The sequence below is a fragment of the Equus caballus genome, chromosome 18 (assembly GCF_041296265.1).
Source record: "Equus caballus isolate H_3958 breed thoroughbred chromosome 18, TB-T2T, whole genome shotgun sequence".
Classification (NCBI taxonomy): domain Eukaryota; kingdom Metazoa; phylum Chordata; class Mammalia; order Perissodactyla; family Equidae; genus Equus; species Equus caballus.
In genome coordinates this window covers 66,929,822-66,955,089 of record NC_091701.1, presented here as the reverse complement: position 1 = coordinate 66,955,089, position 25,268 = coordinate 66,929,822, and the positions used below count along the sequence as shown (strand labels likewise).

The following is a 25,268-nucleotide window of genomic DNA, read 5'->3' as shown; positions in this document are numbered from 1 at the left end:
AATAGAGGAAGATGGGCATGGATCTTAGCTCAGGGCCAGTCTTCCTCAGCAAAAAGAGGAAGATTGGCGGCAGATGTTAGCTCAGGGCTAATCTTCCTCGAAAATAAAAAAAAAGGGTACATTTTATAGTGCTAAATGACTCAATCCATAACGAAGACGTATCACCTGAATAAAACTATAAAAGTAATCTTACTTATAAATAGATATTAGAAGATCTTAAATAAAACATTAGCAGACATAATAAGATGGATTTTATGTAAGGAATTATAGCACAGCGAAGATTGCTTAGTGTTCACAAAAAATAATTTTCTTCTAATTCTTTCTGGTACACAATTAGACATTTCCCAGCCAGAATGGAAATAGCCAAAATGGTACTGTTTCTTGTAATATCTTCTCATAAACAGCAAGAAGCAACCACATCCTCTAGAGCTAAGTAGGCACTTGGTCTGCCTTCCGTGTCACCCCGGGTACTTTTGTTGAGAAACAGTCCTCCCTGGGCCTCTTGCACTCCTACCTGTATTGTGAGTGTATCAAGATTGTAACAGCTCTTTCACCTGGGCCATTCCTCAGGATTTTTATGTAGCTAGCAGTTTTGAAAGGTATGGTTATGTCTCCCTCCATACAAACAACAGGCTCGCTTACTGGTCACTACCAAAGTGATAGGTTTCTTAAGCTCAAGGTTCTTCAGATGTGACACAAACCCAGTGTGCAGGTAGCATCCATCTGGGTCCACCGTGTCCCCTTGTGAGACTTGGAGACAGGGAACTGGACAACTCTGCTGAAGCTCATGCCCTTCGCTGGGCTTGCTCTGTACTGTCTTGCTCTTGTTTACTTTTGGTACTCATGGGATTGTGGCAGGTTTCCTCTTCACCATCCTCATTGAGACTGGAGTTCTTCCCTGAGAGTTTTGCCACTGCATAATAACATGAGTATGTCTCTTTCTAGCTTCTATATAAGGGGAATGTCTGTCAGTCAAAATGATGTTCTATGCAAAGAACTTACATATTTGGCAATAACATCCTTGTTTTCAAGTTGAGCAATATCGTATAGGATGACAGCACAGCGAGAGTGTAGTTCAGGTTCATCAGAAACCAGCAGGTTGATCAGAGCTGGAATGCCTCCTGCATCTACTATAGCATGCACTACACTTGTGTGGATGGAGATATTACTCAATAACCCAACTGTTTTGCACTGTAATTTTATTTTGGAACCTTTTAATAGACTGATTAAGGCAGGAATGGAGCCTGCAATGAAGAGATCAAGAAAAAGCATGAATTATTTGTAACCATTTGTAGTCAATTGATCATGGTAAGATTTACATAATGCTCATGGGCATTGCCATATAAACAATTAGCAAATGATTCTATAAAATATTTATAGAATTATCATTTGAAACTACATGAATGCACTTTTCTGTCTTGTCTACAGTAGAGGCAGCTCTCATTGTTCACACATTTGATTTTCACACAGCACACAGTCATACATTTCATATTGGTAACCTATGAAAGCTACCTTTAAACACTGAATTTTGGCTAAAGATAACTGAAAAATAAATTCTTTGAGCGACTATATAGTAGAGTTCAGTTTTGGTTATTGCATCAAATTTGTGTGGCATTCTTTGTGTAATTATTTGAGTATTTTATTATATTTTACCCATATTTTAAATAAGCAACTTAAAAATAAAGTGCTGAGGGGGCTGGCCCCGTGGCCGAGTGGTTAAGTTCGCGCTCTCTGCTGCAGGCGGCCCAGTGTTTCGTTGGTTCGGATCCTGGATGCGGACATAGCACTGCTCATCAAACCACGCTGAGGCAGTGTCCCACATGCCACAACTAGAAGGACCCACAACGGAGAATATACAACTATGTACCAGAGGGGCTTTGGGGAGAAAAAGGAAAAAATAAAATCTTTAAAAAAAAAATAAAAAAAATAAAGTGCTGAATCTGGTAAAAAGCAACCTTTGCCTCATTAATTACAACTGGTCAAAGATGGAAATCACTGGGCATGGTAAAAATAGAAAATCTGGCTTCAGTTGGACGCTGTTACACTTACATCAGTTCAATGTAAAAGAAAAGAGCACATTATAGAACACACACAAAACACTGGAAAATATAGTGTGTATAATTAGGGCTGTATGTATGTACACATGTATATATGTATGTATGTAGCTACCTGAAATGAAACTCCCTTGTGACGTATTTATCTGTGGTTCACTTTTTGGACACAGAGCTTTTTGTACACGTTTTAGGGAACACATTAGGGGACTACCTATAATAATTTTTCATTCATTCATTTACTCATTCAACAAATGAATGAATGAATCTCTTATGAAGCACCTCATATGTGCCCAATATTTACATTAGAGTAGAGGCTGCCATAATGGACAGTGCATATAGGACATTTCCATCATTTCAGAAAGTTATATTGGACAGTGCTGTTCTCAAAACAATGCTATGAGGTAGGGAACCATTTTATTAATGAGGAAATTAGGCTTAGAGAGGGTAAGCAATTAGCCTAAGTTCTAAATGCAGAGCTAGTTACAAACCCAGGCCTGACACGGTAACTGCTATTGTTAATAAATTAAATTGTGTGAATACGGAATAGGGGTAATTTCTAAGTGAAAGTAAATATAAGAGGTAGTATGGCAAAGTAATTTAATAGCATATTTTAGTTTGAAAACTTTTAGAGAAATGGAATTTATATAGTCTTTTGATATGCAGCTTTCATATGAAAAATAAAATATAAGATTGACAGGTAAAGAAAGTGATCTTAGAAAAAAGAAAACTAGAAATTTAAAATCAACTAGGAAGTTTCCTTCACAATTAAAAATACATTTAAAGTGAATGACTGAACATAATATAGCTCTCTATAAAATATCATAAGCAAAAGATAGTTAATAGATTTTACATCACCAGCATCCAAAATATGTTTCCAGTATCCATCACTTGCTAAGCAAATTACTTCTAAGGACATGACGGCCATCATCCTTCGTTTATAGCTTTCGCACTGCAACATTTCTGGTAAGTATCCAACAGAAAAATACATGTTGTAATTTCATAGGAGGGAATGGAATGATTGCTGCTTTTTCTGTACAGGCCAAGTGAAGCCATGAGTTGAATCACCACCTTCACCACCAACCACATTCATTAAATTCCCCTCTGTGCACGTGAGGGGCTTGAACAGATTACATACACCCATGATCTTGGAGGTTTAGAATCTATATAATGAGTATGAAAAATCCTGAAATTCTTTATCTTTGGTCTGAATGACTTAGATCAGCTGGTCACATGGTTCAAATTCACTTGGAAAATAGTACACCTCTCTCTTGCCTGAAATCAGTTGTTGAATAAAATTTGAATATGAGTTTTCAAGGATGGCAAAATAAACCTCATTATTGTCAATAAAAATTCAATATCCATTAAATCATATATGAGGATTTATACATTTCCTGAGCATGAAGAAGACATGTTTAAAAATCTTGAATGAATTTACACTCTAGTCAGGAGATAATGCAAATACACCTGCTTCTAAACAATGTCTATGGTGCAAGAAAAACCATGTAGAAGTATTCTTTCCTCATCTTTTTTCACCCAGTCTCTGTAATAACCAATCTGGGTCTAACACCAACCTTGGCTAGATCACTCCATGGCGCTCTCTTCTAAAACTGAGCTTCCACTCCAAGGGATAATCCTGTGAACTTCTAATAAACTCTAATTCTTCTTTTACCAATCGTGGAAATTAGCAGTGTGAGGAGGGAGCAAAGAAGCAGTGGCCAGATGCTCACTGGTCATTGTTGTGTTTGTGTCATTATCAGGACTTCCCAACAATGGCTGTGGGAAGGAGTGGCTGTCAGGAATTTTTTGTGCCATTAGGCTATTCCCACTGGAGGGCGGAGCTGCCTACTAGAAAGGTATTTCAAATGTGTTACTCTATTAAAAGTAACAGGATGGTCTTCTTAGTTCCTCCTAAAAAGACTAAGATATAATGATATGTATGCACACAAATAGACCTTGAACACACCTTCCAATATCTTTTGGGGCTGATATACATGGAATGTGTTCCCAGTACCCAGTAAATTGCAAAATCAGTTACTGAGCCAGTTTTGAAACCAGTTATTCAGACTTGAATCAGTAGAATGGGATTGAAAATCTTACATATATCTTATCCCATCCTAAAATGAGTTGTTGGGGAAAATATCAGTTCTCGTTCTCCAATTTGTTGCATTTTCTGCTTTAGTTTTTATTTCATTAAGTTAACACATGTTCATGATTCAGAGTTAAGTGTTACTAAAAGGCCTGTAGCAAAATATAGTGGTTCTTTGCCCCATCCTCTCCACTCTTCTGAGTTCATCTCTCCAGATACAATCACTTTAGACTCTTTCACTAGACCTTCTGTGATTTACATATCTCCATATTTCTAAATATTTATATACCCTGTTATCTTTTGCTATATCACTTTTAGACATCATCAATTGACTTCACGTTGTGGTAAATGAGAAACTAGCTCTTTTAACACTGCTCTGCTATTTCCTCTGCTTCCCCTTCCCCATATTTATAGGTTTTAGTCAAGTGAATATCCAATACTTAATTACAAAGCCTACACAGATATTACTCACTGCTAAGCACTGTAGCCTACTACACTTGTGTCTCCTTTCTTACTTTTGTTTTTCCTGGTGGTAATAATTTCCTTATTTTATTTCATCTGCTTAGGCTTCTTTGTACCTATTGGTAATTCCTCCCACATTTTCTCTTTGGCCTGGACACACAATTTCCATTCTGAGATTTCCCTTTGCTATCTACCATCTTTGAAATTCCCTTTGCTCTTCTCTTGGGTCAGACTCCCAGTATCCCGTTTGTTGGGGAGAATTCCCCCATTAGCATCTTCAGGTCTTTCCTAAGTGAGCCTCTGCAGAGAGCACTCCTGACCGGCACAGCCAGTGTTTGAGCCTGTTGAAGATTTATGGAGTGAGTCTGAGAGGTTCTCAGCTTTCTCACTGTTAGCTTGGAATGATTTCTCCGGTCTGCTAAATCCTAAGACTTGCCTATCTATTTCCAATATTTTATTGCTGTTGCATCCTTTCCTGTTTTCTCTTGAATGCTTGTTTGCTGCTGGTGTTATTATTTAATCGCCATGTAATTTTAGTGTGGTCTTGGAAGGGAGCAAAATTAGATGTGTCCATTCAATTGGCCTAGTAACCCTTACCTTTATCATATATCTGACTAGATTTAACACAAATTCGGAAAAAAATCTTGAACAGAATTTTTCACAAAAGATTTATCAAAATACTAGGAAAGATGTTGCTGGATCTATCTCTAAAATTAGGAGGTGAGGAGTAAATTGGACGCAGTCTTTTCCACTTAGATTTTAATTTCCTGGGGCCAGCCCAGTGGCGCAGCAGTTAAGTGCACGTTCTGCTTTGGCGGCCCAGGGTTCACTGGATCAGATCCCGGGTTTGGACATGGCACTGCTTGGCAAGCCATGCTGTGGTAGGTGTCCCACATAGAAACTAGAGGAAGATGGACATGGACGTTAGTTCAGGGCCAGTCTTCCTCAGCAAAAAGACGAGGATTGGCAGATATTAGCTCAGGTCTAATCTTCCTCGGGAAAAAAAAAAAATTTTTAATATCCTTTTGGAGAAAGTTGAAAAATAAAAATAAGTATAATTGTGTAAAATATAGTCTCTTTGGCCTATTATTCTTTTATTTTAATTTAGAAATAAAACTACTTTTGCACACACAAAAATGGTTCAGTATGATTTGCATTTCTGGTTTTAACTCAAAACTGTTTATTTTATGATTTTTAAATGTTTAAAATATATGCACGTATTATTTTATTTGCTTTATTTCAGAGTAAGTATCAATAATTAAACTGAGTAATAATCAGATTATTTATTTATGAAGAGATTATGTGTTCTATACTCACCTACCAAAGTTTTCCAAACTGGGAGTTCAGGAATATTTAACTCTATTATATACTTGAGGACCTCTGTGTGAAAGGTTAGCACTGATAAATGAATTATATTATTTCCTTTAATGTCTGTTTTTCTCCAGTTAGCACCAAGAGAAAATAGGTACTGAATAGTGTCCAGTGCTCCTGAAGTGGCAGCAAGTAAGAGTGGTGTACACTGATTCCTAAAAATGAAGGAACATGTCATACTAATTGAGCACACACATAGTGTTAGATTTACTCTTTGTAAAACTACCCAAATTGCTCTTAGAGGAAGTCTGACTTACACGATCACTTTCTCCTCCTTACGTGTTATTGTTCTGTACATTCCCCACGTCAATAGATTTGCCTCTCTTGCCTTGGCTGTCCTGACCCTCCCTCCCAACTTAGTTATCATGCCTTACACTTTGTTCAGAAGTTGATAACGCACAAAGTTCTTAGAACACACTATCTCACCCAATCCTTACAACAACTTTATGAGCGAAGGAAAAAGCAAGGCAAGTATTATCAGCCCATTTTACAAATGATGAAACTGAGGCTCAGGTAGTATTCCAACCCATTTCTTTATACTTCACGTCCAGTTCTAAAATCCCAGCTTCCTCATTGTGGCAGAAACTAACGGTTTTTCTCAAAAACCTACGATCTGCTTTTTAGATAACGAAGAACTTTTGGTTGGACACGTGGCTATCTAGCCAAGGATTACATTTCTCAGCTTCCCTCACAGAGAGGTGTGGCCACACGACTAAGTTTGGCCAGTGTGATGTTAGTAGAAGTTACCTGGCAACTCCCTAAAAGAGAAAAGGTGTGTGTCATTACTTTTCCTCTCTCTTTCTTCTCATGGCTGGAAAACAAGCATAATGACAGCAGGAGTTGCCATTTTGTACCAGGATACGGAAACCACATGTGAAAAAGCAAAAGAGGGAGTCTGGGTCCCTCATATTGTCAAGCCATTGTGCCAGCCCTTGACCACCCACCCAGACTTCATGAAAAAGAACTACACTTTTACCTTGTTTAAACTACAAATTTCTTTTGGTCTCTTTGTCACAGCAGCTTCACCTGTATCTTAACTAATAGATCTACTGACTAGCAATGCGACCTTAATTAAGCAAACTGGGTTACTTCCTTCATCTGCAAAAGAATGAGGGTAGCAGCAATCAGCTGACTGTTTGTGTAAGGGATGAACAAGGTGCTTAGCACAGTCCTGATAATAGCTCCCTCCTCCTTCTCTTTTCACCATATCAGATTGCCTCAAACATTACTTTTTTATCCTTATACTCATGCCTTCCTCTTTTCGGGAAACCTCCTTCTCTTGCTGCCTGTCCTTGAAGTCTCACCTCTATCCAGCTGGCCCCAAGCCTCTCCTCTACTTTTTCCTGGGCCCTGGGGAAACTCTCCTTTCTGAGTAAATGTCTCTTCACTGTCTCTCTTTTCTACTTTAACAAGACCATTCTCCCTTTGCTTGCTTTCTCCTACTCAGTGGTAGGAATAAAGACCACTTTTACTTCTAACACCATCACTCTGATTTTCCTCATTTGAAAAATATGCTGTAAAATAAAATTATATTACCCTTTCCAGCTCCATATTGCCATTGTCCCCTTCCTAGTTGGGTCCTTTTCCACCATCCTGGTTCATGTATCACCTCACCAACACACCTCCTCCTATGGTCAATGACTTCAACATCCATGCTAATTACCATCGGTGCTCTGATCTCTCAGTTCCTTGTCATACCCTCATTTATGCTCCATATTTGTACACATCAGCATGGTGACACTCCTCATTAGGTCCACATAGATCTCAACCTTGGTAATTGTCCTCTCCACTAATCCTTTGCTTCTTTCTTATGGTCACAGATAGCTTCTTACTTCTACCTCTGACATCCAATTCTTTCATCTTTTACAATCCACCCAGTCCTTTAGCTCCCTACTGCTCAAAGACACACTGTCAAAATACGACAGGACCAGGAGTTGAACTCAGGTCTCCACGTTCCACGGATCTTTCCAGAATCTATTAGTCAGAGAATCTATTAACCAGAGACCCTAGTTTTCCAGAAGCTTTCTCCACACATATTTCTGCCTCAGGCAAGAGGGAAGATTAATTTCTTCACTGAATAAGAATAGACAGGTTACACAAAGAGGCAGAAATATCTGAATGAAACTCTGCATAAATCAGATTCAGACAGTCAAAATAATAAGCTGGTCTTTAGATTACTAGCCAAGAATGCACCCTCAGGAGAAGTTATACCTCTTCCCTAAAGGTTGGTACTCAGCTAAACTGTCGAACAGAAGACTGGGATATTTCCCTATTGCAAAGTTATTTTCTTCTTTTGAATATATTTCTCTTCTGGATAGCACTGGATATTTCTCCTGCTGTCTAAGGCCTATCTACTGTGGTCTGGAGCCCTTGGACTGCCTCCTGGTTGTGTAGGGTTCAACTTAGAGCAACTTTCTCCTCCCTAGTCTCAGGCTTCTTTCATGGCACTAAGTGGTAAACCTGACAAACTAATCTGTAGCACCACACTATGGGGAAAAGTTTGGGACAAACCTCCTAGGCCATACTCCTTATTCTTCCAGAAAACATGCATAGGTTAATAGAAGTTCCCATTTTTATAAATTCTAAAGATAAGTGATAGAGAAGATAGCAACCAGAAAGGACAGCAGAGTAAGCCTTACATAGCCTCCCAAATCATTCATAATAACCATTCCTTTTAGTGTCAGCATTTGGGGCAAGCCATGAAAGCAGAAATTTATATTTTAATGAATGCTTAAGAACTTACTCAGCGGTTGCTTCAGCTTCTAGTAAACTAGGATCCTTCCTACAGAGGACAATGATGATGCAGATATTGTCATAGAAAGCAGCAAAGTGAATTGGCATCCAGCCTCTTTTTTCCGAAAGTGTGTAATCAGCTTTGAAACAGAGTAGACAGATGGTTGTTTCCAATGAGCAAGCCTGCGCAGCCAGGTGTAGAGGTGTTGGACCTAGAGGGGATGGACAATTACTTCCGGGGTCAAAGATTTAACATTCCTAAAAAACATGCTTTTTTGACATCCAACCACAGAGCTTAGAATTATGTGAAATAATAGCTCCAAGATAAGCACTAAAAGAATTAATTTAAGCAATTCTGTACTTCTTTATTTAAGTCGGGATGTCTGATCATTAAAAATCAATACTTCTTTATAAGTTAAGAATAAGTAACATTGAAAATATTAAATATTTTAAAAATTAAGTCAAGGTGTAAAATAGTCTTGTGATGAAATAAACTATTTCTTGTTTAAATTATTTCTCATTTTATTCAGATGTTTCGTAGTAGGCGACAAGATCCTTTGAAACTGAAAAAAAATATGCTCACAAAAGGCCTCTATGTCACTAAATCCAGTGGGTGTTTTTCAATTCTCATCTTACTTTCTTCTCACCAGTAAGGTGACCACTTCTTCCTCTTTAAAATAGTTTCTTCCCGTGGCTTTTGTGATATGATATCTTCCCATTTTTCTCCTACTTCTCTGACTACCACTTCACACTCTCCTTTGGGACCTTCTCATTGTTCCGATGTCTAAATGAGCCTTAAGTCTCTATCTTGGGCCTTTTTATCTTCTCAGCGGCTTCATCTACCATCTACAAGTTGGTGAGTCTCTAGATCTGCTTTCTTCTCCGCGCTCCAGATCTAGACTTCCAGCTTCTCACGGGGCATCTCCCTGCACCACCTCAAACTTAACATATTCAGAATTGAACTCCTATCTTTCTCTCCAAACGTGGTCCTCTTTCACTGCTCCCTAAATCAGGGAAGGTTATCATCATCCAGCCGGTTCTACAAACCAGAAACCTGAAAGACTCCTTGGCAACTCCCTCTCATTTCATCTCCATAACCAGTCTATCACCAAGTCTAAATATCTCTAGAACCCATCTTTACTGCCACCACCCTACTCCAAGCCATAATTACCTCTCAACTGATATCCCCCCTTTGTTCTTGCCCTTCCCCAATCCATTTTTTCAAAATGTATATCTGATCTTTTCACCTCCTTGCTTACAACTCTTCTGTGGCTTCTGAAGGCCCTCTGATCATGAGTACAAGAGAAGGATCTGCTGGCTCCAACCTAACCTGAACCACCAGCTACCTGCCCCTCTCCCAAAAAGCCCCCACAACCTATACACCTTGTTCTCTTCATATAGGCCTTCTTGTTGCTCCTCAAACATAGGGTACGACCACCTATCCCAGGTTGCCCAGGTAAGTACAGGTCTATGCCTGTCACCCCAGCATAATTATTAACAGTGCCCCTTCCATTTTCAAAACCCCCTGATTTGGATGATGAATTATCCGGTCACCCCGGGCTAATCCAGCTGTCTGAAAGCTTCCGTCTCCCAAAAACCACTTCCCAGCTAGGAACTAGCTAATTGTTATTCATTCCTCGGCCTAAAAGTGGTACTTCCTCAGTGAAGCACTGTTTTTCTCCCAACTCAGAAACTTCCAATGGCTTCCAGCCTGCCTTAGTAGTCTAAATTTTATATCATAACCTTCGATAGTCTATAACATCTGACCCAAATCTATTTATTTAAAATTACTGCTTAGTCTTCCAATTTCTGGTCTGGCATGAGAGGAGCTTCAAGGTCACTAATCCATCCTAACAGCAAGTAAAAAGCTGAGCAAACCGAAAAATCAACAACTTTTCTCAGATCCGTTAGAGAAGTGAGGTCACAGGGCAAAAATGCTGTCCCCAGAATTGAGGAGACAAACAGGCGGAGAATCACAACTTACTGCAGCAGAAACCGCCACAGGAACCAGTTCTTGTGTAGAAAAACCTGAACCGTAATTGACAAATTGCTGGCGGCTCAGCGTGGGCAAGTCTGAGAGGTTAAACCTCCAGGGGGACCCAGTCACAGGAAACCCCCATATTTCACTGAGTTTTACCTCCAGGAGCTCAACCGGGTCCTCACAGAGAATATCAGAGAAAAATTCCTTCGTGTTTCCAGCAGGGGGCGGGGAAAAGGAAGCATTTTGAAATACACCAGAGCATTCTGTCTCTCTTAACAAGGCCTGTCTGTCCTCAGGAGAAACTATTTGACGAGAGCCTAACTTGCGGTTTTATTAGAACCTAACCCACCCAACTTCAGCTCGCTCTAGCCATCTTGACCCACCTAAGGGGGAAGGATGGACTGAGAAGCAGGTCGAAGTTCACAGTCCGATACCACAGGCTCTCTAAAAGACTGAGACCTAATCATAGGACTACAGAACATGCTGGTCCATTTCAATCAATGAAATGCGATCAGCTGCTCTCAGCAGGACAAATATCAAAATGACCTGAAGAGTTTCTTTTAAACCACACTAGCCTCCCCGCTGCCCTCTCCTTCTCCTCTCCACCCTCCCCCCCCCCAAGATTTCAGCACACCCCACGGGCAGGAGTACTATTCTTACATCCCCCACTTCCTGCTCTAAAGATATGCAGGATCTTGGCTCCCATGCAGACCCTCTGAATCAGAATCTGCATTTTAACAAGATCCCTGGGTGGTCCCTACGTACTTAAAAGTTTATCCCAGAGTGGTGAGATAAAGTGCCTCCCCCTCCCCGGCATTTGTAATGTCTGATGACATTTTTGGTTGTCACAACTGGGGTGGGGGTTCCTACTGACATTTAGCCAGTAGAGACCAAGGATGCTACTAACCATTCTACAGTGCACAGGATGGCGCCCCACAGCAAAGAACTGTCCTGTCCCCAATGTCAAGAGTGCTTGCTGAAGCTGAGAAACACTACCCGAAGACAAGCTAGAATCAAGAAAGTTCTGGAGGGGTTGGCGTAGTCTGAAGAAACTATTCTCTGGTTGAGAACCCTGGTCTAAAGAATAGATGCTCTATGGGGACCTGAAAGCCATTTTTACCTTTCTTTTCTCTGAATTTCTATATGACATTACTGCAAATTAATTATGCCAGTGATTGTCCAGTGCTCCCCTGCATTTATCCAGCCATGCATTTATTCAACATTCAACAGCTATTTCCTGATGGGACCTACTAATGCCTGGCTTTCTTCTGGACACGAGGACACCATGGCCCAGTAAACCAAATCCGTGCCCTTATGGAGCTTATATTCAAGAGAGGGAAACGCAATAAACAAATAAATAATACTATCCAAGGTTGCCACAAGTGATACTTAGAAAAGAAAAAAAAGAGCAATAATGTAGGAGATCCACTGTTGTTACTCAACTGCAAATTCCCACAGGGCAGGTGGGTGGGATAAGCTTCCTCTTTCCCCTCCAGGTCCACTCACCTCCCTTTAGCACCCTCCCTGCTTTCTTCCCCTGCAGATTTAGCATCCCTAGCCCTTTGGCTTCTTGTCATTCTCTGCCAATGGGGAACCCTGGCAGGAGATTGGAGAAAGGAAGAGAATGAGGTCAGGATACTCATTCTCTCCGAGGTTCCCTCTCTGAGGTCATCTCAGGCTAGCTGCGTTCCTCCACCCACGGAAGGTGGCTCCTCTTACAAAGTTCAGGCCTTTGTAAATAGTTTCTTTAAAAATAAACTCTTCTTGGGGCCGGCCTGGTGGCGCAGCGGTTAGGTTTGTACGTTCCGCTTCTCGCGGCCTGGGGTCCTCTGGTTCGAATCCCGGGTGCAGACATGGCGCCGCTTGGCAAAAAAGCCATGTTGTGGTAGGCGTCCCATATATAAAGTAGCGGGAGATGGGCATGGATGTTAGCTCAGGGCCAGTCTTCCTCAACAAAAGAGGAGGATTGGCAGCAGTTAGCTTAGAGCTAATCTTCCTCAAAAAAAAATTTAAAAAAAATAAAGTTCTTGAATTATATAGAATATGAAGGTATAGTCTCTTAGATATAGAGATATAGAAGGTAGACCCTCAGGCCGGCCTTGTGGTGTAGTCAACTGCGCTTGCTCTGCCTCTGCTCCCTGGGTTTGCTGGTTAGGATCCTGGGTGTGGACCCAGCACGCTCATCAAGCCATGACCAGCTGGCGTCCCACATAGAAGAACTAGAAGGACCTACAACTAGGATATACAACTATGCACTGGGGCTTTGGGGAGGAAAAAAAGAGAGGAAGATTGGCAACAGGGCCAATGTTCCTCACCGAAAAAAAAAAAAAGGTATAGCCTCTTAAAACTTTTCTGCCTTTTCCATATCAAATACTTAGGTCAAGTCTCTTACCTCAGTCAAGAGCGACTCATTCCTCAGACCTCATAGATTGTTACTGTCACTAGGTGGCAGCATATCTAAATTATATTAACTGCTTTTTTTTTTAATGTGTAAAACCCACTTTTGAGCCTGATTTTATAAAAATAAGTAGAGATGACAGCAAATTCCACAGTGAGAAAGAAAGAAAGGAAGGAAGGGAGGAAGAAAGAAAACCTCCAAAACTTAAGAGTAATATGACTAAAGACCCATTGGTTGAAAAAATTTTTGCTTCAAAATGTATACCAAACTTCATTAAGCGACATTATCATGAAACAGAGCATTTTGCAGATTATATACTATAAGAAAAGTTTTAATACATGCAATAACCTTCTAAAATGCACCAAATATTTTATTTATATCTTACCATTTCTTTCTTTTTTCACGTCCATTTTGGATGACTCTGTTTTAAAAGAGAATACACACAGAAGTATGATTATTAATATAACAATAATTGTATTTATTTTAATTATGTCTATAAATAATTTTTATTAATAATATAATAATCCAGTTTCCTAAATTAATCAAAATAGACTCATGAATAGGAACCACAGGACTATATTTAGATACAGACGGCGGGATTACATCAAATAGGATTGAGTGCAACTTTCAGTCAAGCCACCTGGGCATGGTGCACCTGACCCTGTGTCCGAGCCGACCTGGAAACGCTGCCTCTCAAGTGGCTGGTCAAAACTCACACTGGGGCTGTGATTTTTGTGTCAGTTAAGTAATGACACATAGACATTGCCAGTAGAGTTGTACATTTTCCATACTTCAAAATCTACCCAATTCTCAGCAAATGGAAATCCAAGTTGTCACAGTAGGAATGAGAAACTTTAATTTACCAAAGATTTTTTTTCACACCAAAAAGGTTTGAAATATAACACATCTTACAAAACAGTTTACCCATTGCATTTAAATTTGACTGAATTTGTGCTCTATTTTAACTGGGTTCATTCTGTATTGAATATTCAATTGAGTTGATAGAAACATCTTAATATCAAAACATTTTAATCATACTGATAGCGTACAGAATTTATTAGTAGTGAATAGGATTAAAGCAGAACATTTTGTTTTGGTGTGTGCAAATTTAGCACAGCTTATTAAGATAGCTGACCTAGTAAAACATAAAATCGCATTTCTCATTGCCAATATTGGTGCATCAGCCATTCCTGATACTCTCTCTCTACTTCTCTCTTCAGTTATGGAGACTCTCCACTTTCATCTTCAACTTTATTATTTTCATACTAGTTACATTTATTCCAATGAATATGTAAATATGTATGTATACCTAATAATTTGATAAAATGCCTTTTAAAGTTTAAACTAGATTAACAAATTAAGGGGTTATTAATCATAAAATTATTATTATAGATAAATTTTTTGTTATTAAATATGTTTATGTAGTATGAAGAAACTATTCCCTGGTTGAGAACCCTGGGATAAGAAATGGATGTTCTGCTGGGATCTTTATTGATCTTTTCTCTGAATTTCTACAGTACATCACTGTATATTAATTATGCCAGTCATTATCAAATGCTATTCTGCATTTGTCATCCATGAATTTACTCAATATCTACTCCTGAGCACCCATTAATGCCAGGCTTTCCTCTGGACATGAGGATACCATGGTAAATTCAACCACATCCTTGCCCTTTATGGAGCATATATTCAACTGAAGGAGACGCAATAAACAAATAAACAACACTATATAAGGGAGCAATAGGGGATTCGTAGTAAACTAAAAGGAGCTCCTCTGAGATAAATGAAACAAAAACTTCACCTTTGCTCTAGGTACCAATACCAAATTTTAACCTTGCTCTAAAATCAGCATGCATTGTTAATGCTGAATAGGAAGGGGTAAGTAAAAGGAAAACATTTTAGACTTAAAGACTTTATGGTACCTTGGCTATACATAATAAAGCGTCTCTGGTTGACGTTGAAGTTGGCTTTGCACAGTTGGCAGATAATCGGAACTCTGTTATGTAAAGCGGCATGATGGAAAATAGCATAACCTGCCTCATCTGAGACATTGATCGTTGAGCTGGAGGTTTTACGGCTAAATGTATGGAAAACAGCAGATAATCCTCTTTCAACAGCAGACTTCATACCAAATGGGATGCTCTAAAATTATTAAGAAGCCTAGAATTAGTCTTTTCAGAATTCGCCAAAATTTGGTTTAAGGGGAAAAAAGGACAACGAAATATATTAATACAATGACATGATTGGTGCTCAATTACAGTAGAATTTTCACAAAATCCATGAGGAAAGTGTCTCACTGGGCAATGATTAAGTTTGTTAGAGCTATATAGAAACATTGAGAACTTTAAAAAATATTTTTGGGAAGTTTTTTTTTCTTCTTTTTTTAGGAGGAGCTGTAGATCCTTCTTTGAAGACAAAACAGGGTAGACAAATATATTTCTGAAGTACTTTAAAAGCAAATGGAGAGGCTGGCCCTGTGGCCAAGTGGTTAATTTCGGGCGCTCCGCTTCAGCGGCCCGGGGTTTCGCCGGTTTGGATCCTGGGCAGGGACATGGCACCGCTCATCAGGCCATGCTGAGGCGGCGTCCCACACAGCATAACTAGGACCTACAACTAGAATACACACCTATGTACTGTGGGGCTTTGGGAAGAAAAAGAAAAAAAAGATTGACAACAGTTGTTAGCTCAGAGCCAATATTTAAAAAAAAAAAAAAAAAAGCAACCGGATATCACTGGTTCCTTTTCTCATTTAACAATAATCTCATTTAGAAGTTTGGAAACTCGAAATATATAACTATAGGAATACAGTTTGTCTCCTTTGCTCTAGGTCTCAAAATGGAGAGGCAAAAATGTTACGTTTTCTTTGAGACATTCTGACTACTTAATAGTTTAAAATTCAATTAACAGGTTATTAAACTTTAAAATTTATGGAATTAAAACAAGTAAATGGTAAGTAGATACCAGCGTACCCTTTGAAAGTGGTGAGCTCACCACTCAATTTATCGGTTCCAGAACCCGGAAGTCAGGGCTCCTTGAAGCCATGTGGAGTCTGACTCAGGATGCCAGTGTGCTCCTTACGTTTAGTTCCCAGGACTGAAACCTGGCTCTGCTGTTTACCAGCTCTGTGATTTGGGAAAGATCCTTACCTCAGCGTACCTCAAATTTCTCACGTGTAAAATAGGAATGACAATAGTACCGAGTGCCTTGGAAAACTCGGTTGAAAGGACTTATAATAGTGCCCAGCGTACAAAACAAGCATTCAATAAATATTAGCCATTATTAAGATTAATCACAATCCAGTTCATTAACAGCTCGTTTTGTAACTCTGCCAGAAATTTCTAATCCAGAAGCGTACAGCTTTTCAGCCACCAAAATATGGAATTTTCATTTCATAGTGAAGACTTTAACCTATTGTTTATCCCTAAGATAAAAATTTGTTTTAGACATATATTTATTACAATATATAATTCCTTACACTACATTATGTGGTAACCACTGAAATACCTTGCATTTCATAGATTTTTTGAAACCAAATTTTTTCTTGAATTGTTCGTGTAATTGAGCATCTGTCAGAGGAAGTCTTTTCAGCCTCAGATTGTTGACTATTTCATTTATGGCTCCCCACCACTGTGTCTTATATAGTTGCTGATAGAAAGTTTCCAATTCAAAATAAATCACATAATAGCTATAAAAAATTAAGAAAAAAGATAAGTTTTTCTGACTTTGAAGTGATTTGCTACTTTCTTTTCCTATGCTGGCAAAACTTTATTTTTCTATAACAATTAAATACAAAGTGTAGTTTCAATTGAAGTTGACTGTAAATATTTTAATAACATGGTTATCAACTGTTATTAATTGAGTTATTGTATAACAAATGTCTTCTCCATGTTGGTCCTTCTAATTGACTCTGCCTTTCCCATGCCAGTGACAAGAGGCACTGTCTAAAAGTGACCGGAAATTCCAACTCTGGCTGAAGGATTCTGGGTTTACCTTCTAACCATCTGCTTACTCTCTTCTTATAAATTTATGTATTAACACTTTTTATTTAGTTATGTCTACATTTGCTTGCTCAAGAGTTTACCTTGAGTCTGACCTGGAATGATGCTTTGGGTAATGTTCCTTGACTTTTACTAACCGCTGCAGTAGACTAGAGGAACCCCCACCCCCAGGTCCCTGAGACACAGGTAGGCAACGGCCTCCATCCCTATCACACTGGAATGGAAAAATGACAAAATTTTGAGGGACTCTGTTTCCCGGGGTTGCTTATCATCACAGGTAAAAGAAAACGATGCCTTCCTCCACTTCTGCCCATGAGGTACATTCCCATCCCCAGATTTTGGCAGTAAGCGCCTCAGCAGCTGACTCGACCTCTGCCGGTGGGAGGCCTCTTAATGTTACCTGGGTTTCCGCTCTAAATGCAACTGTTGATTGTTGTAAATACAGTATTCTTGACAGTGGCCACCCCCTCCTATGGCTCCTCATTCTGCTACTCAGGGACTATCCGTTCTCCTTCGGGTGCTGAGGAGTTTCTTCCATCATACTAATGTCCAGGGAAGCGAATTGGAGTCTCTCTGTGCTAAGGAAATTCCTTGCCCAGAAGCTGAGGGGGAATCACTGAGCCCCACGGGTCAGTTAAAGGAAGGTCTTAAGGAAACATTCTGTTATGAACTGGTCAGAGGCTAACACTCCCTTTCCTTGACCTTTATTTCAACCCGTTTCCTGAATACAGTTGACCTCTACACGGATAGAGGCAAGTTTGAGGACCTGTTCACATTTATTTGAGGCTGTCGTTCTTCCTATCTACCATCCCCTCCTCCCAAAAGGAAACTGGACCACCAGAATATAATCTAAAGGTTGTATTCACCTGTATCTCGCACGTATAGTGCCAGGCCAGGTGGTGGTCACTTTATCCACAGGTCCTGACTTGTTGGAGGTGCCACCTTCCTCAATGCAGACTTACCTACCTTACTAGATACTAGCTTCCAAAACCAAGGGGCAGGTATTCTGAATCCTACTCAGATTTGAAGGCTTTAAATCAGTGTTTATAGGCTCTAGGGCCTTAAGGAGCTGTATAGGTCAGACGTGAATGTTTGATGTGTATTGGATAACGAAACTGAATTTCCAGAAGAATATAGCTCACCTTCCGTTAGTATTATGTACACTGATAAGAGTGGCCACCACAAACAGACACTCCGAGTCCCACAAGACTCCCTCCACGAGCATCACACTGAGAATGTCCTCTGATCTTTGGCTCGGCTCTGTATCATCCTGCTCCAACAGAATCTCAACACCAGCAACCTCTGTCTTTTCACGTACTTCTTCAGGGAACTGGCCCTGGCTGTGTTAAATGGCCACGAGAACAGGAGCTACTACCTACCTTTGGGGCCCTGGTCCTCCGTGATGTACTCTTGGATCACTGCTTAAGCAATGAAACAGACTTATAAATTCACCAAATACTAAGGGAAGGTGGGCTGGAAATTCAGTTTAGTCATCCAGTACATCAAACATCCAGAACCAGCAGGGTGCTGTCCTACCCTAGAAACTGAAGAAGGAGGTGGTAAAAGTCGCTGTACCCTGAGAAAGTCTCTGACCACAGGATTCTGTGACCCCTAAGGTTGGATACACAGACTGCACATTAGGCCAACACTGGCCCACGCAGAGATGATTATTGGAAGCCCAGAAAGCCCAGATGGCGGCACTGTGAGGGAGCCCTCATCCAAGTACAGCACAGAGACATACCACTGTTATTACTCAAACCTTAAGTGTAGTGAAGGGACTTTAAGGGGGCCTCGCTTTTAAAATAACTCCCTCCATATTCTTCTGCCTGGGATTCTGCACCCAGCTTAGGGACCGTGGTGAGAAGCTTCTAATACCACACTTCCCTGACACGCCACTGTCACATTAAGTTATTCTGACCTGCCTCCTAACGTCTACAACAGTATCATGATGCTGGTATGCTCTCCCCCAAATAGGACATTTTAGTCATCTATTTTCTTCAATCATTGTCATCTTAATAATTCATGAGTTCTTCTGCCTTTATGGACAGCCAAATCCTGGGTATCTGAACTGTGGCCCCTATTTTTTGATTCTGAAATAGTGGGAGAACCCAACCTGAGCCAAAAATGAATCTAGGGTTTAGATGTTTCTGGGTATGCCTGGAGAGCCAGTGGAACTGGTCCTATTTTCATAAGGAACCAAGAGTCTCCTAGGAAATAAATCACTCTGAGGAAAGAGAACATCAAGATACACGTAGTTGGTACAATAAAATGCCCCTAAAATCAAAGAAGAGAGAGATTTTGAGATGGCATGTTTTTCCATCATTCAGATTATTCTCTGGTCCAGCACCAACATAGAATGATCCCTATGCTACAGAAAGGAACAACTGAAAGCAAAATGACTGAAAGAGATGTTTTTGCACGAAATTATTAGGGGTTCATTATTAGCACTTCCTTGAAACCAATAAAATAAGTAAGGAAAGAAATTCTCCCTATTTCATTGGATTGGCTCCAACATGTGTCACAGTTGATGCATGCTGTTTAGCAGGGATCAGGAGGAGCCAGCCCCAAGGCGACACCAGCTCCACAACCAGGAGCAGCAGTGCCAGAGACAACAATGGCATTAGTATTGAGTTGCCTTCATGGTGTCTATTGGGCTCTAGGGGCCCAGTGGTGGATCATTACAGGGAGCTCAGGCATGAAAGGAGGAAACTGAAGATGTCTCATATTACCTCGGAGAGCTGATCTATGGGCATATGAGATTCCTAGGAATAATTGTGTGGGGGTGGATTTTACAGGGAACCGAATGTTCTCTAGTAATTGGTACAGGAGCCAGGAAAATACTGATTATTACTCCACTTGAGATTTTTACTGTTATTGTATGCTGGCTGGGTTTGGGAAACAAGCTTATGCTGGTTTTGAAAGCCTGCAAATTCAAGTCCATCTGTCTACAGTTCACCAACACCGATGACCAAATGCTGTGCATTAATCAGAAACTAGAGAAACGATTCCACTGTAACATCCTATTGCAACAACATGACTGGATCCCTTACAGTGCCACGGCGGTGTGCTTATGCCAACAATATTCCTTCACTCACAACAACCTCTCACCAACAGCGTTCATCCCAGCTGCCTCCCTCCATTCCCAGGATCATTAGTGTCCAGCCAGACATTAGAACCTGGAAGAATAAAGCTTTATTCAGAGGTGGCTCCAGGACACTATTAAGCTTGGGAAGGACTGTACATGGGGTATGTCAATAGTGTTGGGTCCCTGAGCGAGAGATTCTTCTTCCAGGGAGATGCACGCCAACTGTCCATTCCAGAGGCATGAGATCTGCTGCTTAATTGTCTTCAATATCATGGAGGTCGTTAGCCACACGGTCTTTGACTTCAGCTCTAGTACCATGTGTGCATTCAGGCACTAGTCAATGGAAAGATCCACCTTTCATTCTTTATCTTGCTTCTCCCTCTGCCTTATTTCTCTTATTTCCCTCACTGCTATGCATCTTGAAAGAAATTTGCAATCTGTGTCTTTACTTCTTTACATCCCACGGACTCTCCTCAACTTTACCCTTCAACTCAATACATACAGCCTTGTACAGCCACAACTAAAATTCTCTTACCAAGTCACTGCCAAATTTAGAGGGCTCTCTTCAGTATCAAATTGATTTGGCCTTTTTCTCTATTGAATTTGGTGCTTTTGATTAGTTCCATATTTTTCAAATTCTCCCCATTTGGCTTCTATATTAGCATACTTTCTTGGTCCTCCTCTGCCTATATCATTCCTCTCACTCTCCTTTGCTCTCTCCTCTGCTTCTCCCTACCCCATTTAAAAGCTGCTCTTCTTCAGAGTTCTAGACTTGGCCCTATCCTCTCAAATACTTACATGCCTTTAAGAAAAACAAAACAAAAACCTCTCTTATATGCTTTTAAATCTCAAGTCTCTACCGCCAACCCAAATGTCTCCTCTGAGCTCTATTTCCCATATTTCCAAACTTCAGTGTCCAAGATATGAAAATCCAAGAACACCATACATGAAGGACCCTAGCAATACTGAGAGAAACACATTGCTCAAAAGATGACAGGTATAACAAGACCCAGCAGAGGAAGAGGATTTTAAATCATATTCCTTATGGAAATGAAGGGGTATGTGCTGAGTCCACTGCTTTCAGTGGGCCCGTAGGATTTGATCCTTACCTCCAACCCCATTTAACCACTGTGTTAATTGTAAGAGCTAATTATATCACTATAATTTTATACAGAATGTATCAAACCTTATAAAGTAATAAACATAACAGTTATGTTTATAGTATATATATTTACTTATAGTATATATATAATATATATATATAACTTAGTTTGTTGAGTCTGTACGTCATTCATGGCGGATATTATTGTTCTAGGATCTCCATACAGAGGTTTTAAGTAGACCTTTGCATTTCAACACTTTCCTTGTTTTCTGCTAACTTTCAACAAGTTCCAGTTACTGTGAATAATTATGGAAAGTTCCTTACCTTTTTCCGTTAAATTCCATGACTGGTATTGAGTAATATTCTTTGTATCCTGAATCTTCTGCAAATGTATTAGCAGCACAATCCCGTATTTTTTCTAAATTGTTCTAAAATATGAGTTATGTTACTAAAAACATATCTTTAAACAAATCTAAACAATTATGACTTCTTTTAGATAAAATTTTAAACATGTAAGTGACAAATTTTTAACATAAAATCCCACAAGACCCTAATAATGACTGCGTGTATCCAATTCCTAATTTGGGAGTGAGGAAAAAACACAAAAGGAAAGATACAATATAGACAATATGACAATTGAAATGTATAATGTTTATACTAAACTCCAGATGAAGAATTATTGTTCCCAAACTCTGGAGGATCTCTGTTCTGATACTAATCTTTGAGGAAATGGAAGAACATGTAGTGAAATATTCAGGGATTTCTACTGAACTCTTTGGTTAACTATTCTAGGGCAAATATGGTCCATTAGAGGTCTGTAAACTCTGCAAGGATGATAGTTGTATCTAGCTTATTTATCATTTTGTCTTTGACATCTAACATAGTACCTTAGAAATAGTTAGACTTAATTCATGTATGTCACAGAATGTATGGAAAAATTAGTGAGTTGGGAAGATAATCATTTGGAGAGCTGCCAAGTGCCTGTACCACCAGAGACTCTTTCTGGATGGAGAGTAGGATAAAAGAGTTGTGAAACGACAAAACATTCCAGGAACAACAATAATTTAAACCTGAAAATCTTCCAAAGCATTCTCAATTGAAGGGGTGCTGATATCAAATTCAATTCCTCCATGAACATGAAAATACTGATTCTCTTTGTAGTGAAAATTCTGGCATTTAAAATCTCGTCCATAAATGAATGGAGGCAATTCTCGCTCTGTCTTGACCTTGTCATCTCCAAAAATGAAAACAAACTTTTATTTAAAAAGTGGAAAAAGCACATAACAATCATATTTTGGAGATCTAGATTCTCACTCACGTAAACAAAGTGGAAAAATCCACACGAAATGAAAATCTGGGCAATTTCAGTCTATAAAATTATTTATGCTATTAGAAAATGCTTTGAGCATTTTCTGAGGTTTCATTGTACAAACATTTCAAAATAGTCAAACCATCATGCTACTTACCGATTTTTATGTGTGAGCTCAAGATTAATATCTTACCTTCGATTATCAGAAGAGATTTGACACACTGTGCCTTAAAGAATCCTTGGTTAAATAAACAAAAACTTACCTGGGCTAGTTTAGGTAAAAAGAGATATTAAAAAGAAATAGGGGGGTATCTCTCACATGACAAAAATAACCAGCCCATTTTTCTGAAAAGTAATGAAACCACACATATAACATTTAAAAAAATTAATTTTCTAAAATCTCAGTAAGGATTAGGTTTGTTCAATTATTTTGACTTGTTAGCAGAATGTGGTTTCAGCAATATAAAGTATATACTGTATTTTGAGAAATATAAAAGGTATAGAAAATTACAAAGAATAATGTAACTCCCTAATCTCACCATCTGGAATTAACTATTAACATTTAGTCATAGTTGCTTCAATAATTTAGGTAACAAAACATTACACATATACCTAACGTGCTTTTTAAGCAAGGCCCTGGTAGTTCCATACACCTGCTGTCCCCCAACCTGCACGTGGGACAAGCATGGTCGTGAGTCCAGTCTTAAATAATTCACAGACATGGATGATAATCTTCACCATCTGTATTCTCATGATACAAAATTTACTTAAATGATTTGCAAAACTTCTACTGAAAATTGCCATCTGAATAGAAAGCCCACTATAATAAACCTACATTGGGCACCAAAGAAAATATATAAATTGCTTGCTAATCTGAGTGGAAGGAATAGTTTGCACTACATTCGTGCCAAATTCCATATAAACATGGTCCTCTTTCAGCTCTCTGTTCACTTACATGAGTCTATTTGTTTATTACAGTGCCAATACATTACTAAAGTTTTAAAATATGTTTCCATCTCTTTTTCAGAAATGTAAGAGCATATATGATCCTTTAGTGCTTCATATTAATTTCAGAATCAATTTATAAACTTTCATGAAAAACACGATAGAGGTTTTGAGTAGAAGTGCATTGAATTTAAAGAGTAATTTGGATGAGATATGATATATTCACAATGTTGTCCCACCAGCAACATGGACTATTTCTCATTTTCTCAGAACTCATTTTAAGTCTTTCAACAGCCCTTATAATTGGTATAAATATATACCAAGTACTATGTACATATACCAAGTATTTTTAATTACTTTGGAGACATTAAATTTTGTTTGTTTCCTTCTAACAGGCTACAGCTAGGTTACATGGTTAGACCTGCATACTAGAAACAAAATTGAATTTAAGTGTAAATTTAATATATATTTTATTTTATTTTTTTTAAGATTGGCACCTGGGCTAACAACTGTTGCCAATCTTTTTTTTTTTTTTCTGCTTTGTCTCCCCAAACCCCCCCTGTACACAGTTGTATATCTTAGTTGCAGGTCCTTCTAGTTGTGGGATGTGGGACGCCGCCTCAATGTGGCCTGACGAGCGGTGCCATGGCCACGTCCAGGATCTGAACCCTGGGCCGTCACAGCGGACGGAGCGCGCGAACTTACCCACTCGGGCCACGGAGCCGGCCCCATATATCTATATTTTAAATTTGAATTTTGGTGATACTCTTACCTGAAAAAGGCTGAAGCAGACTAGTTAAATATGGGACTTTCATCTTCTTTTTTAAACTTAGTAGAAATGGAGTCAGAAAACATATTAACTTTAGGTATCCTAGCCCTCTTCTGATTTCTTTGTTCTTTTCAAAGTGTTTTTGAATAACCTTTTTTTGAAGATATAATCTCTGCTGTAGTCTCTGGTAGGTACAAATATCAAGATAATCCTGATTATATTTTATAGCGTTCGTAAGCCAATAGGCTGTTTCAAATATAAAAACATTTTCACATTGTTGAACTTGTGTGGTACTGAATGTCAACTTTAGCAAAATATTTTCAGCATATTTCATAAATATAGCTTTTTCCTCAGGGCTATTGGGATTATATGTCGGATCTGCATTCATGTCTTCATCATAGATTCCATTAAAGTCTGGATCCTTTGTAATATCAATCAGACCTTCACATAAAAAAGAAAAATTTTAGCTAGTGAAAACTTCATATTTGGCTTCTACGTAAATATAGCAGATTGAACACAGAGTTTCATCTTGAATTCCTACTAACATGACAGCAAAGGAATAATGAGACAGCAATATAATTGTTAAAGATGAAAAGCAGATGGATGCGTGGTAACAAAGCAGGGTAAAGAAACATGCAAGCTTGTGGAATTAAAAGAAAACAAATTTCCCTTCTTTGGAGGAAAAAAACACAATTCCACATGTCGCATCTTTAATCAAGCAAAATATGGAAGAAGAAGAAAATATGATCTTCCTTTAAGCAAAGAATCAGCTTCTTTCTTGAGTTAAAAGCATAATTTGCTTTTTCAGTCCCTGTATTATACATTTCTTCTTTTTGCTGATAATAGAAGTTAAACATATACAATAAACAAGGAAATTACTTGCTCACTAAGCATGACAAAATCATAAGAAACAAAACAATTTTACTCTATTACAAATGACAGATTTCCTGTTACATTTTCTTCCCATTTATGACG

The 25,268-nt window shown here is 39.0% G+C and overlaps 1 protein-coding gene across 14 annotated transcripts in view; it reads right to left on the bottom strand.

Moving 5' to 3' along the window:
• The window catches only part of ANKAR (ankyrin and armadillo repeat containing), a 65,874-nt gene that overhangs the window by 29,493 nt on the left and 11,113 nt on the right, over positions 1-25,268 (bottom strand). For 12 of the 14 annotated variants that reach the window (XR_002801292.2, XR_011428314.1, XM_023622184.2 and 9 more), the window contains exons 3-12: positions 24,297-24,734; positions 22,341-22,504; positions 21,595-21,698; positions 16,590-16,770; positions 15,008-15,227; positions 13,471-13,506; positions 8,717-8,918; positions 5,920-6,128; positions 2,910-3,014; positions 1,003-1,244 (exon numbers count right to left, since the gene is read on the bottom strand). Coding sequence is in view for 12 of the 14 variants with exons in the window: in XM_023622184.2 (XP_023477952.2) it covers positions 1,003-1,244; positions 2,910-3,014; positions 5,920-6,128; positions 8,717-8,918; positions 13,471-13,506; positions 15,008-15,227; positions 16,590-16,770; positions 21,595-21,698; positions 22,341-22,504; positions 24,297-24,734 (1,901 nt within the window). In the remaining 2 variants the exon portion in view is untranslated. The remainder of the gene's footprint in view (positions 1-1,002; positions 1,245-2,909; positions 3,015-5,919; positions 6,129-8,716; positions 8,919-13,470; positions 13,507-15,007; positions 15,228-16,589; positions 16,771-21,594; positions 21,699-22,340; positions 22,505-24,296; positions 24,735-25,268) is intronic. The other 2 variants (XM_070241407.1, XM_070241408.1) reach the window with 1 other exon arrangement.